The following is a 14855-nucleotide window of genomic DNA, read 5'->3' as shown; positions in this document are numbered from 1 at the left end:
AGAGAAAGTTTGGTACAGTTGGTTGAATTGATGAAGGCTTGCGTTGCTAATGCGAAGCAGATAGTGGCTGAACAAGACATGTTGAATAATGAAATGCGAAGAATTACTAAAAGAGAATACGACAGATATCGATCGTGTCAGCAAACTTGTGTTGTTACTCGTTCATCAGTTCCTAACAATGCAAGAGGTATAGCGGCAAGTTATACTGATAGAAAATCCATGTTTATTGAAAACAGGGTAGACAATTTGCCAAATATTAATTTTCACAAACAAGATAAAACAATTCAAGATTATTGTGAAACATTTAATGCTTGGGTCAAAGATACGGATTTAGATAAATCATCTGTCATTGACATCTTCGTCAACGGGTTGCAACAAGAAATTGGGGAAGGTGTTCGCATGTTTAAACCTAAAAGCATTCATGATGCTTGTTGTTTGGCTAGGGTGAGAGAAGAAACTAACAATATCATGAAAAAACGAACCAGTTCTTCGTTACAGCCTATTCGTAAACTTGAGGTTCCAAATGAAGTGAATCACGATGACATTGGGTGGAATTCACAATTATCTTCAAACGTTAGAGATATAGGTGTTGTAAGAAGTATCAATGAATCGATCGTTAGTAAGGAATCGAAAGGTGAAACTATTGCAAAAGATCAACAGATTTATGATCAAATGTTAAGTATTGAGAATGGGCAATCGAATAACTCATTAGACATGTGGAGGTACAAACCATTTAGGAGGGAAAATGAGAATTTGGCTTTATCATGTGAGGTTGGCATGTTGAAGGAGAGTGTTCCAACTCAAGCATCCAAACTTAATAAAAAAAATCTGTTCTTGCAAATTTCGGGTGTTGAGAGCCGTGAATTCATGGCCGAAATTGATGAATTGATAACGACATTCGGATGGTAAAAAAGTGTAATAATGTTAGTGGTAAATCTCAAAGTAAGGCATTGATTATAGACCTATCTAATTCTCTTGAGGTGGTTGTGTCGTATTGAGTAGATCAACCAAAAGTTGCCTATTGTTCAATAGGATTAACCAAATTAAGTGGGTTAATGAGGAATGCTCATGAATATAACATTGTGGTAACCAGGCTAGCTCATATAACTGAGTGCAATACCAAATCTTCCATCTGAATTGTTATGGGTGTCAACACTACTACTAAGGAATCAATTGTTAATCTAGAAATGCTTGATGAGGGTAATTAGAATTGGAAGTGGCATAAAAAGGAAAAAAAGAAAGGTGAATTTTGACATACGAAAATGGCCTAAAAAGAAAAAAAATGATGCATATTACAATTTTATGGTCACTTTTTGGTGAGAACAAAGCTGATTATTTGAGAATTCAAGGCAAGTGTGACAGTGTTGATTTCTCATCAGTTGCTTAAAGATGTGAAGGTGTAGTTGATCAGTGATAGACATTCATTTTTTAAGAGATTCTTGAGGACAAGAATCATTTCAAGAAGGGTGGATTGTTATGGATCATTTTGAAGTGCACATGCCGTCAGTGGCGGAACTAGGATTTTTTTCACCGGGGAAAAAAAAATTAAAACCGTAGCAATTTTTTGGGACAAAATATGGAGGTTTTGGGGCAAAAAATTGAGGTTTTGGGCAAATTATGAAGGTTTTGGGCAAAAGTTGAAGGTTTTTGGGCAAAATTTGAAGGTTTTGGTGCAAAAGTTGGAGAATTTTGAGTAAAATTCAAAGGTTTTGGGGCAAAATATGTTGGTTTTGGGGTAAATTTTTTTTCCCCGAGGGCAAAGTCGAAAACCCAAAATTTTAACACTGAAAAAAAATATCCACTAGGGGCGGGCGCCCCCCTCTGCCCCCATGTATTTTCGCCACTGCATGCCGTGCACATGGCTTGTTTAACCAACTTTGCCACCTTGGTATAAATAGAGACGTTAGGTTCGTTTGTTAATTAGCTTATGATTTGTAGTGTGCGTAAACACCTTTCTTCTCCCTATTATTCTCTACAAAAAAAAAAAAAAAAAAAAATTTGAATTTTTCAATATCAATATATTTGATAAATATATCACACATTCTTAGTAGTTATAATCAGATTAATTCATATAAAACATCTTTCATTTTAATGGACCTAATTTATTTCCTTAAAAAATTAAACATAACATGTCAGCAAAAAGATAGTGTAGTTTAAACTGTGTATTCATTTATTAATAGTTGGCACGGTTCACAAATCAAAATGTGTACTCTTTGCTACCTTTCATCAAGGATTGATGTTTTGTCTCTTTTAACCCTACTCACAAAATTGTGCAAACAAGTAACTTACATTTTAAAGTTTTCTCCCCTAAATTCCCATCTTCTATTTACATAAAGACTTAATTCCTTCATTGGTCCTTAATGTTTTCACTTTTTTTCAAGCTGGGCCCTAAAGTTTATTTTTAGCATGGTTACCCTTAATGTTTGAATATGGTTTCAAATCAACCCTTGATGTTTACTGCCGTTACATCTGATCTGTTAAGGTATATCCACGTGCTTTCAACCTGAGGGTATTATTGTTCTTTTGCGTGTATGTAATATTATATATATATATATATATATATATATATATATATATATATATATATATATATATATATATATATATATATATATATATATATATCATATATCTGTATCAATTGCACACTTACATATACCGTATCGATAAAACCCTAGTTCCCAAATTCAGTCGTCCCTAAATAAATCCTTGGCTAAATTACGACAATGGTTAATTGTTGGTGTGGTAGAGAAGCTGTTCTTGAAAATATGTGCTAACCACACTTGAAGATGCTTCTTGTTGCTTCAACTCTTTAATCTGCCTTTTTTTTTGCACCCTCAATATCATCAGCAAACTCATCTCCACTATCAAACCCTTCATTGTTCAACTCCTCGACAGGTACAATCTCAGTATTTTTAGCCACCACAATTTCAGAGAGTGTTCCATTCCCAATATACTCAACATCCTTATCAATACTAAAGTAAAATTCTTTCATATTAATCTCAGCATCATATACTTTCTCATGCTCATTAGGTACAAAGTCACTATCATCAGATTTATAACCATCATCAGATTTATAACCATCATCTACTTCATCAATAACGACCTTTGATTCATTTTGCAAAACATCAGAAGCTTGAATTTTGTGGAAAACACTTGTTCCATGCTCAATGTAAACACTGATTTCTTTATATAAACCAACATAATGGCTTAAAAAACATGTTGAACTTTCAGAATCAATAGAACATAAACCATAATCCAAACTAGTACAAGGAATGAGATAATGGTAGAACATGGTACCTAAACCATCATATCCCAACTCCTTAACAATATCAATCACATTTTTCAATGAAAAATCAACCATATTAACCATATCCACATAAGTAATATTACCATTCAAGTATTCACGGAATGGAGTATCACTGAAATATCCTCCATGATGAAATTTCAAAGTGCACAACTCTGGATATTGGGCTGTAAAGAAATATAAATGAAAGATCAATGAAATAGTTACAATATTACACTAAATAATTAGTCACATACTTGTTTACCTTTAACAGATCCATGAAACAGTTAAAATATCACAATAAAACGGTTTGCATATTAGTTTACATATATCAGATCGATGAAACAATAACAATAAAACGGTTGCATAAAAAAAACTTACAATAAAGTTGATCAAACGTAGGTGCATCCAAATATTGATACTCAGTTCGTATATTGTAGGTCGGAAAATCAAAACCAGGATCCATGGATTGAAGATGTTACGGTTAGAACATTACAGTAAGATAGGGTATACGTGAATAAGAATAGGAAAAGTCGAGTGGAAAGAACAAACAGTCGTATGTAAATGGAGAATAGGCGGCATAGGGTTTAATGTAGTTTAATGTGCAAAAAGACTAATGTGTCCTTTCTTAGTAAACATATGCAAAGCCCTAAACGTTTAAGATTAAACGACAGTTAACGGCAAGGGTTGATTTGAAACCATATTCAAACATTAAGGGTAACCATGCTAAAAATAAACTTTAGGGCCCAGCTTGAAAATAAGTAAAAACATTAAGGACCAATGAAGGAATTAAGTCTTACATAAAACCCCCAAAAAAACTAGTTCCATTTCTCACTAAAAATTCAATCTTTTAGTTTCTTTCCATTTCTGATCTCTTCTACTCACCCAAATACTAACAATGGCATCTATTCCTTGCCCTTCAAATTTCACTTCTGCATTTCTTGATTTCTCAAAATCCTACAAAACCCAATTGCCTACTGGTGCTAATATGATGAAATCTGTATTAGGGTCATCAAATTCAGGGTTTTTACAACATGGGTTTGCTCTAAAAGCTAAAATCTTTAACCCCTTTTCGTTGATTACCCAAAATCGGTTTGAGGTTTTTGCTGCAGCTGCTACTGGAAAGACTATTTACGATTTTACTGTAAAGGTACAATCTTTTTGTTTTTTTTTCACGCGTGTTGAAAGTTTGAAATATGTTTACTTTTGTGAGTTATGTTTACTTCTTTGTATGTTTGAATATTGTAGCAAATGATTCATTTAATGAGCTTAATTACGTTTTAATCCGTTTTCTTCTATTTCTTATCATTAGTTGTTGGGACTCATAGGACCCAAATGATTAGAAGTTAAGATTCTTGTAAAGCTGTAACTTTGATTTAGTAACGTTCAAGAAACTTATTATTTCCAGTTTTAGGAATTTTTTGGTTTAACTTTCTCTAGAATAAAAGTTGAAGATTTGTATTGAAGGATGTTATATATGTGCATAGTTTTGTTCATATATAATCCTGTCAAATGTGTTCTAGTTGCTTATTCATTTGTATTTCAATTGATATAAGGATAAGGATTTGTATTCTATCACAATTCATTTTGTTATCGTATGATTGTTCTTTAATGCAGGATATTGATCGAAAAGAAGTTCCTCTTTCCAAATTCAAGGGAAAGGTTCTACTAATTGTTAATGTTGCATCACAATGGTAGCTTTTACTTTTAAGTTATCAATTATCAATCTAAATGTATCTATGATGATTTAAAGTTTATTAACTTGAAAATTATTTTGGTTTAGTGGCTTGACGTCATCAAACTACTCTGAGCTCTCTCAAATCTATAACAAGTACAAAGATCAAGGTTAGTGGATTTGAAATCAAAGGCATAGCTTGTCGATATGAGTTAATCCCATTATAAGCGATATTAATTTAAGATGGTTTTTGCATTTGTGGCTCCAAAGTAAAAGAATTAACACTAATGGAATGTGAAATTACCTGTTAAAAACGTGTAATATGACTTTAATATTTTAACTTTAATGCTGATGCAGGACTCGAAATATTGGCATTCCCTTGCAATCAGTTTGGGTTTCAAGAACCTGGTTCAAATGATCAAATTAAACAGTTTGCTTGTACAAGGTTCAAAGCAGAATTCCCAATCTTCGACAAGGTTTGTTAAGCTGTTTGCTACTTATTTCATAATGATTTGACATTTGTGGTCCAACGTTAATTTTCTCAATCTAAAACTGATATAGACTCTTTTAGATATAGGAATATGTTCATGAGAATGCAGTTGAACTTTATCCCAAACTCTATAGTGTGTATTCGGGTCTATTGTCTGTATCCCACTTTTAAATAACGCTATTGTATGTATCAAATAGTGACCAAAGGGCTTGACCTAATGGTATCGAGGTATGGTATCGAGGTAACTCATCAATTTTAAGGTTGTGAGTTCGAGTCTCGTGGTGGACTATTGTAATTGTGTGTGTGTGTGTGTGTGTGTGTGTGTGTGTGTTTGCTGTTCTAAAGAAAAATAGTACTTTTGTTGTCGAGGCAACTTGTATGGATGCCACATGACACCTTTCACGGATGGTAAGCAAAAGTATCACTAAATACACACAATGGACCAAATAAAGTTGGATGTACCTATAGGCTAATAGACCAAAATAAAGTTGAACAAACTATAAAATTCTGGCTAAAGTTAAGTACATTCTCAAGCACTAATCCCTTAGGTATAAAAGTTGATAATTACATTGCTGTGTACAACAAATGAAACTGTTAAGAGACAGTTTCAGTTCTAAATTTGAAACAACTTCCACCGTAGTTTAAATTTTCCTAAGTAGTGAGTGACCTCAAAAGTTAGATGTGTCTCTTTATTTGGAACAATCGAAATGCTATTTAGCATCCTTTTAGTTTTATTTCTTGTTCCAAAAAAGTAAATCAATTGATCAAAAAGATAGATATTGTATATATTTCAGATTGATGTGAATGGTCCATTCACGGCCCCAATTTACCAGTTCCTTAAGTCGAGTAGCGGAGGATTTTTGGGCGACTTGGTAAAGTGGAATTTCGAGAAGTTTTTAATAGATAAGAATGGAAAAGTCGTCGAAAGATACCCTCCTACTACTTCCCCTCTTCAGATTGAGGTACATCAGTACATGGTTCTTTATTTAACCTTCTACTCAGTTTTGAACCTTTTGTTTTTGATAAAATGAAGAAAAAATAAAATAAAAGGGTGGTTTAGATGTATTTAAAACCGATTGTGTGATATTAAATAATATCAATAAGGTTATCGATAGCTACAAACGTAATGCCTCTCTTTTTTATGAGAGTTTATATATCTACAATAAATGATCAAACTCGCTCTTACTTCTTATTGCAGAAGGACATAAAGAAACTTGTTGCTGCTTAGTATGATTACACACTCGAAATCCCATTCAATAAATCGTATTTGAGTTTTCCATTTTCATTAATCATCACACTGTTCGCCCCTCTAGTTGTTATGATAGAAAGGGAATATTGTGTATAGCCAGCAATTGGGGATTGCTTATATACCTGTATCTATCTATATATTCATCTGTATAATCTACAGTTCCTTTTAAAGTCTTGCATTATTTCTTTGTTAACTTTGTTTTAACTGTAGTTGTAGTTGTAATTGTAATTGTAATAGATTGTATGTTGGGAAAAGATTTCCTACTAATTAGGAATTATTGGATAAAATCAGTAGTCATATAAATCCCTTAATCAGTGGGATTTGCATTTTATTTAGGGGATTTTGTTTCCTTATTTTTATCCCCGAGACTATAAATAAAGAAGTTTTGGGTGATGTTAGATGTCTTTGTCAGCAGCAAAACCCGATCTCATAACTTTGAGATCGTCTATCCTCTGTTTTTCTTAGTTTATGTATTTCATTTATTCAATAAAACGTTAAACTTTGAGAAATTTCTTTTTGTTCTTCGTTTCCGCACTAAGATAATGCTTAATTCTTTTGCTTGGTCGACGTCAATAGAACTGTCATTGTAATTGTGTAGTACGTTAGCGTTAGCAGGAGCTAGCTTTACGATGATTAAGCAGAAAGAATTTGTAGCAAACTAGGTTTGGCCTTTTCAAACTCGGGTGAAGAACTACACTTACAAACATTGTTATTTGGTTTATTCATTTCATTCTTATATCAACCAAAACAATGAACTAGGTAGCAAGTTAAGGTCCTTTTTTTTTTTTTTTTTTTTTTTTTTTTTTTTTTTAAATTCATATTTATCTGCATAAAGGTTCACCGTTACTTTAAATTAAGGAATTCATATTACTAGTTTTTTGAAATTTTTATGTGTTTAAATGTAACAAAGGTTTATTGAGACAAATCATCAATTCTCAAAATAAAATTCAGTTGTCAATCACTTCTTTTGTTTAATTTGATTATGATCAATATGATTATTAACATCAACATTTATCTTTACAGAAACTTAAAGATTTCCGAAGACGAAATCTTATGCGAATGAAGATGTTCTTAAATTCGACGACGACTCGTGAGTAAATACTATTTAAACCTAGAATGAAGATGAATATCAATTTGAATTCTATCTAACGTTTACCATCTAGAAGATAGAAAAATTATATTTTTTGTTAGTTGTTCGGAATATAAAAAGTAGTAAGTAGGTTAATGTCATCTTATCTTATCTTATGATGTCATTGGGGTGATGCGAATATTTGATGTCACAAAATGTGGTCTATTCTTCTACAGTAGTAGGTGCAAAATAATTACACTTAATTAAGTTTCGAGTTTTAGCTTTTTGAATGGTTTTTGTCTTTTTGCTATAGAAAGGACAAAATTTAAAGGTCGTCTATTTTTTCCACAAGTTATCTCGAGTCTTTAAGCCACCAACTTGAAAGGTAACTGAACTTAACTAAGCTAAAAAATTTAAATATATAAAACACTGCACATTCAATATATATGTGTTAGAAAAAGGGTATGAAAACAAATAATTCTGATTAATTCTTGAATCGTGAAACACTTTATCTATAAAGTATATTGACATAGTAATTGTCAAGGTAATACGAAATCCTTACAGTAATAATTCAAGAACGACAATTTATATTTTAACAATACAAAATAATAATATTAGAGATTTTGTGTGTTAGACTCAACAATTTCGACCCGACCAGGGAAGTGCCCCTTGCCCCGCGAGGGGCGCTACCCCTTGAACCTACAAAGGGGGCGTGACCCCTTGATTTTCTCTATTTTCACAACAGTATTTAATAAACTCTTATGAGTGTGCATTTTGCATTCTTTAAATTTAAATTCGTTGTTAAGTAAAATCAAATATCTCTTGCTCTCAAGTATTTTACAACTATCTAAAATGATTGCTAAATGCACTAAAATCTCCAAGAATATATAGTTACAAACTAGAGTTTTTCTTGAGGCTAACAAATAATAGTATAGTAGTTTACGACAACGGGTTAAACGACATGTTTAACGTTTGCAATGGGCCGGTGTTTTAATATAATATGAACGACGTGTACTAGTTCCGATCATATTACATTTCACTCTCAATATGTTTATCACAGGGGCAACTTTCATTGTGTAGAGTGGGTGGAGCTTTGTGGAGACAAAGAGGGCAGTGACCTCTCAAATATTTGAGTTGTTAGAATAATACTTGTAGAACCTTGTGTTGTAGCTCATGTGGTTGTGGTCTGACTCTCTTAGCAAGATGTTAGGAGTTCGACTCCAGTGGGGTACAATATTGCACACAACTCATTCGCCCTTGAATTCCTCAAAATCGTACTTCTTGTTAAACTTAACATTGAACTAGTTTTGTTACAAAATTTAGGACTTTAAAAAGATAAAAAAAACACATACAACACGTTGATTTTTTTCAGAGAAAATAAAAACCTAAAGAACTTTTATTAGTCGCTAGCTTTATGCATGATAACATGTTTTTTGAAAGGTATACTTCACTTTTAAGGCATAACCACAAGGCTAGGCTCATAGAGGGAGCAACCCTATCGATCGTCCGGAACACATGATTTTCAAGGACTCATTTTTTTTTATACACAGATATAATCAGAGATTTGAGAAACATGAGATTTAGAAAAACACAATTGAAGCAACGAAGAAGAAGCACAACAAGTCCAAAAACAAGAAACAAATGCAAAAAAAATAAAATAAAGTACACTGGTATTCTAGTAAGGTCCGAAAGGACTTTTGTAAATAGCTTATATTATTCATTAGAGCATAATGATCTTTTTTAAATAAATTATATTATTCGTTAGAGACTAAAAGTCTTTTTTGACATCGTTCTAGGTACTTCAACTTTTAGACCAGTAATGGTAACCAAATATATGAATGAGACAATGAGTTGTATTTTATGCATTTTGATGGAGTAATTTTGCATTGTAAGCATCAAATTTGGTAGTGTAAGAATCACTATCATTTTTTAAAATGGTAATTTTCACTCTTAAAAGATAGACACGTACTAAATGTAAATATTAAAAAAAAAAGCTGTAAATAATTGTCTATGTTATGATTCACATTTATAAATGTAAAACTTGAGCTAATTAGTTTGCTCACGAAAGTCTTCTCTACCTTTTACAAAGCATAAAGATTATATCCTACGTGTAAAGCTGACCAGATTTGCAGGCTTTTTTTCCACGTGTACATCCAAGAAAATTAACCTGCTTAATTAATCTAATTACCTTAACCCTACACGTGTCTCAATGAAACAGCTCCTTACATTCCCACTCACATAAACTACCTCCTAATTAAACCCGCATACAGAAAAAACCATAACCTACGGTTGTTCTCTCTCTCTCTCTCTCTCTCTCTCTCTCTCTCTCTCTCAAATTCTCACAACCACAACAATTCCACCGGCGATTATGGCCTCCGGAGGCCATAATAGAGGTCGCCGCTACTACAGAATTATTCCCTACAATTTTACAAACCAAATGGTACAATTTTTATATAATATAAGTCTGTTTTAATTAAACTTGCAGGTATGTCAGTTTCTTCGAAATCGCCGAAAAATTATCTGGTGACTGGAATAAACATGAAGAAGACGTGTGTTTGCAGATATTTACGGTTTGAACGATTTAGGGTTTGTACGATTTAGGGTTTGATGTGTTATTAGCAGCGGTATGGGGTTTTCATCTAATAAATGGAGGGGGTGGAGATGAAGGAATCGAATCACGAGTTGAAGGTTCAAAATTATAGCAATCAAAATACATCCCCGTCCCAAACAAATTCGATTGCAGTCAAACATAATCGACAACCAACGTATAAGGCGTGACCATCATTTGCCAATCGATTTGAGATTATACAAATTCAAGGTACAGTATTGTGTTGATTTATTTTCAATTTTCTGTTAAGATAATTTCAACTCTTTTTTAAAAAATATATTATTTTAAATTCTTAATCGAGATTTGCATATATGATGCTTAATAATTCGCTAACTATATTTGAGTTGAAAAACCCTCTCAAATTGAATTCACACCTATGGACTATGGTATATGGGTGTGATTAGTTGAAGCTAAAATCTACAAGATGACATATGCTATCACAAAATGTGATCATTTTGTCCTTCTTTCTCCAATTTGGAATTTGTTGAAAATTTGGTTTAAGTGGTGTCCATTAGTTCTTTAATCATCATCAAATTATTATATGTCATTGTTTGCTTTGGAAACGTTGTTTTAATTATGTCTTACTGTCTTTGTTGTTGCAGATGGGTACTTTTTGTACATCCTAAAACGGGTTATTTTGACATCAAATATGCAGTTTTTCTGATGAAATAAATTACTGGTATAACAATACTTCGATTATATAGTTCACTTGCTATTTTATAAAATTACCACTGATATTATAACAATTGTTTGATTTTACAGTTCAATTGCCATAAATTATAACATACTTTGTTACAAATATTATTGACGATATTTTGAGTACTTATCAAATAAACTTGCTGAATTTTAATTGATGGAGAGAGCAACATATATGCTACTATTTAGAGACCAATATAAGGTATTAGGATTATATTTATTTGTGGGCATCAGTTTTAGTTTGAAAGTAAATTTATTAGTTCTTTTGAAACTTCAATTGTAGGTGGATTAGAAGATTATTTCATATAATACTTTAGTTGCAGGTGTTGCTTACATAGGTTGAGTTAAACTACTTTAATGTCTACATCCTTCATTATACGTCTGGTATGGTTTGGTAAAATGGGTTGGTTTGGGTTTAGCACATGGGAGAGGTGGGTAGATAATTGTATTATAATAAATCAAATATTTAATGGAATGGATTGTTATTTTTTGGTTTTTGACAGTTTTCTTTTATTTGTAAATTAACTCTCATGCTTTGACTTTATGCGAAGTTTTTCAAATTATATAACTAATTGTGGTGTTTGTGTGATTAATCTCTTTCATGTATTTTAGGTGATTTGTGAGAGATTTGATAAGGACCAAAGTGGAAATATTGATTTAGAAGAATTAAAAGATGCACTCTACAGTTGAAGCTTATGCAATTTCACCCTATTTTTACAGCTATTGAATTCAAAATACGATGACCAAAGCGGAGGAGAGTCTGTCTATCTTTTGACAGTTTTGTCGAGTAAGACTATTTTTGCGTACTTACCATATTAGTTGTATATACATTTACAGTTAAGAACCAAGACTATTTTTTGATTCGTTCCAACATAGTGGGTCTTATTTATTTGTTTATCGTTCAATACCGCAGGAGTAGTTGTTGTGTTGGTTATAGGTAAGTGGTGAGGGGCATGTTTCTCATCTATTCGTTGTTACATATCAAGATGGAACGGGTTTTTATTTATCATAAAAGTTAAATTGTTCCGGTTTGATATCACACAGAAGAATTCACTGTTGTCGGGTAACTTTTCAACAATTTAAATATCATTAGTCTTTAACAGCTCGTGAGCGATGGTTTTAAAATATCATACATAGAGTTACTACCATGGTTTTTAAACTATTCCCTTCTTCCACACTGACATTGACTTCGTGATATCATTTACTTCAGTCACAAACATGATAGTGCCTAATGATTTATGTCAAACGGGTTAATAAGAGCATAGTTATAAGGGAAATGGGTTAAACTAATTAAAGCCTCCTGAAGTCTAATAAGTCAAATTTGACCCATATTAAAATGCCCCATTTTAAACCATTAACCATATGAGAACTGGATGGTGTGATCCAATTATATTTTATTTCAACACAGTTGAAGTTAGTATTCTTAATACAATACAAAAGCTCTATTTGCATTGGTTCATGGACATTCAGTTAGGATAAGAATTATATGCTAATATGTTTGTTACTTTCAAACTAGACTCGCCTATACTTATATCTATATCTCATATGGTTATTGAACAGATTAATATAGATTTCCTGTATTAATACCAATAATAAGTTTGATTATGGAGTACATGTGTAACTGTGGGACGGATGAGCCAACGCTTTTGTTCAATTGCATTTTCAAGATTGTAGGTGTAACTCTTACTCTTAATTATCATTTTCAAGATTGTAGGTGTAACTCTTACTCTTAATTATTTACATTATCCGTTCTTTTAGAGTGAAAAAAAATAAAAATTTGCTTATTCTATACTTATTAATGCTCCATTTTATGATGTTGCATGTTTAGGTGGAATCTTTAAAGCAACAACTTTACAAGAAAGTAAACTTAATGTTACCAATGAATGATTTTTTTTTGGCGGCTCAATGTCTAAAAAGGTATGATTGACTCTGAAGGTTTGCTTTGAGTTTCTGAAATTATGAATTTTGATTGAAACTTAATGTTGTTTGTGAAGAAGCTAAATGTTTCTTTTTAGTAGAGTATATTGGTAAGTTGGTGAACCTGGTACAGCTACTGCCACTATTATGATTCTTGGAGATACTTGTATTGGAGGTTGCAGGTATCAATTGATTTATTATAATTGTTATTGTTGTGATGTGTTAATTCTTTTGCTTTGTATTTAGGTTATTATAAGTTTGTGTTGGCGTAACTAATTGAGGTTTAATGAACAATACATATGCTACCACTTTCAATTCAAGTTATAATCTGTATGGACATATAACATACCCAATCATGACCGCTTTTATATGTACATTTTTTGGTTAACCCACTTGATCCATTAGTGACAGAACATTTCCCAAATCAATGAGTATACATGAAATGGATTGAACTTGCCATCCACCTCCAAATCTAATGTTTCAGAGTTTTGCTTTATGGGTTTCCTGATACTGTTTCATATGAATTGGAAGATGGTGTTGATCCTGCATCATACTTCGGAAAGATTAGTTGGTGTGCTTAGAATAAATAGGAACAAGTATGGGTCTGCATGTGACCTAACACATATAAAGTTGTTACGAATGATTTAATACATGTAGTGAAAGGTGCCACTTTCTATCCCACAACTTTGTTTCTTGACTTCTTCAAGATAATACAATATGGGTGGATTGGCCGGGTTTGTAAACGATCAAAGCATGTTCGGTTTGAGACGCTTCAATTTGTATTATGGATCAAAATAAAATGTGAGGAGTGATTAAGGGTTAACATTGGGAATTATTTATGTTACACTTGAGTTTTATTTAGGTTACTGCTAATGTGCTACACATTTTTGTTTTAGTCAATGAATTATAGGGTTTACATTTGTGAGGTAGTATTAGTATGTATTATGAGTTTATGACTGCATATTATCAATTTATGGCTTCATATGTAGTTCTGGACTCTTTTTGTGAATTGACCCGCTTAACAAATGTATTGCAGGCTAAACATTCAGATTTGAAAAACGATACGGTTTTATGTAATAAATTTACTTAGATGGCGGCAACATGAGAGTTGTATGTATTATGAGTGGAACTTTACATTTGTTTTTAATTTCTGGTCTCATACGCACCATGCAACACTAACATTGAGTTCCATTGAATTTTGGCCAGGTTGTACCATTTTTGATATATGTCATATACCGTTGATGTATTAAACGTCAACACGTCCTTTCGATACATCTACTACAAACAGTGTTCATTCATTGCAACGATCAATGCTTTACACATTTTAACAAACACAAAAGCGATTTTTTAGAGCTGCCGTGCAACGCACGGGCTCTTAAAATCTAGTGATTTATAATGAAAACGTGTTACATCAATCAAGTGACTAATCAACCCACAATTTCTCATTGTTGAAGACAGTAGATAGATAATACTACTACGTAGTTAATTTTGTGATGATATAAGTAAATGGTAATTTTCACTCTTAAAAGATAGACACGTACTAAATGTAAATATTAAAAAAAAAAGCTGTAAATGATCAATCCTAGATTATCCTATTACGGTTAATCAAGGATTGAGTGCAATGAGGGGGTATAATGGATGTCGATTATGGTTTTGGGACCTTATTGTCATATTTCGTTAAGTGCTAAACGATCAACAACCATGTCCCGGTCTTCGTAAATTACCTTAACCAAATAATGATTTAATCTCTGGCAAAGTCACGAGAGAAATCAATATGGCTAGGGCAACCCTTCCAGAATCAACAACCCAAAATGAGAGGCCAAGCTCCCTATTTATAGGTCTAGGAGTTACGCGGAAGTAAGTTG

General features: G+C 32.3%; 1 protein-coding gene across 1 annotated transcript; it reads left to right on the top strand.

Annotated features, from left to right (window-relative positions):
• The first annotated feature begins 4137 nt into the window (after positions 1-4137).
• On the top strand, positions 4138-6893 carry LOC139891454 (probable phospholipid hydroperoxide glutathione peroxidase). Its single transcript, XM_071874422.1, has 6 exons — positions 4138-4436; positions 4904-4980; positions 5070-5131; positions 5319-5437; positions 6246-6413; positions 6650-6893. The coding sequence occupies exons 1-6, from the start codon at positions 4185-4187 to the stop codon at positions 6677-6679; spliced, it is 708 nt and encodes a 235-aa protein (XP_071730523.1). The 5' UTR covers positions 4138-4184; the 3' UTR covers positions 6680-6893.
• Positions 6894-14855: the final 7962 nt, after the last annotated feature.

The sequence above is a fragment of the Rutidosis leptorrhynchoides genome, chromosome 2 (genome assembly GCF_046630445.1).
Source record: "Rutidosis leptorrhynchoides isolate AG116_Rl617_1_P2 chromosome 2, CSIRO_AGI_Rlap_v1, whole genome shotgun sequence".
In the NCBI taxonomy this organism is placed as follows: domain Eukaryota; kingdom Viridiplantae; phylum Streptophyta; class Magnoliopsida; order Asterales; family Asteraceae; genus Rutidosis; species Rutidosis leptorrhynchoides.
Note: the sequence above shows the minus strand (reverse complement) of the source record. Positions and strands in the feature narration are given on the sequence as shown.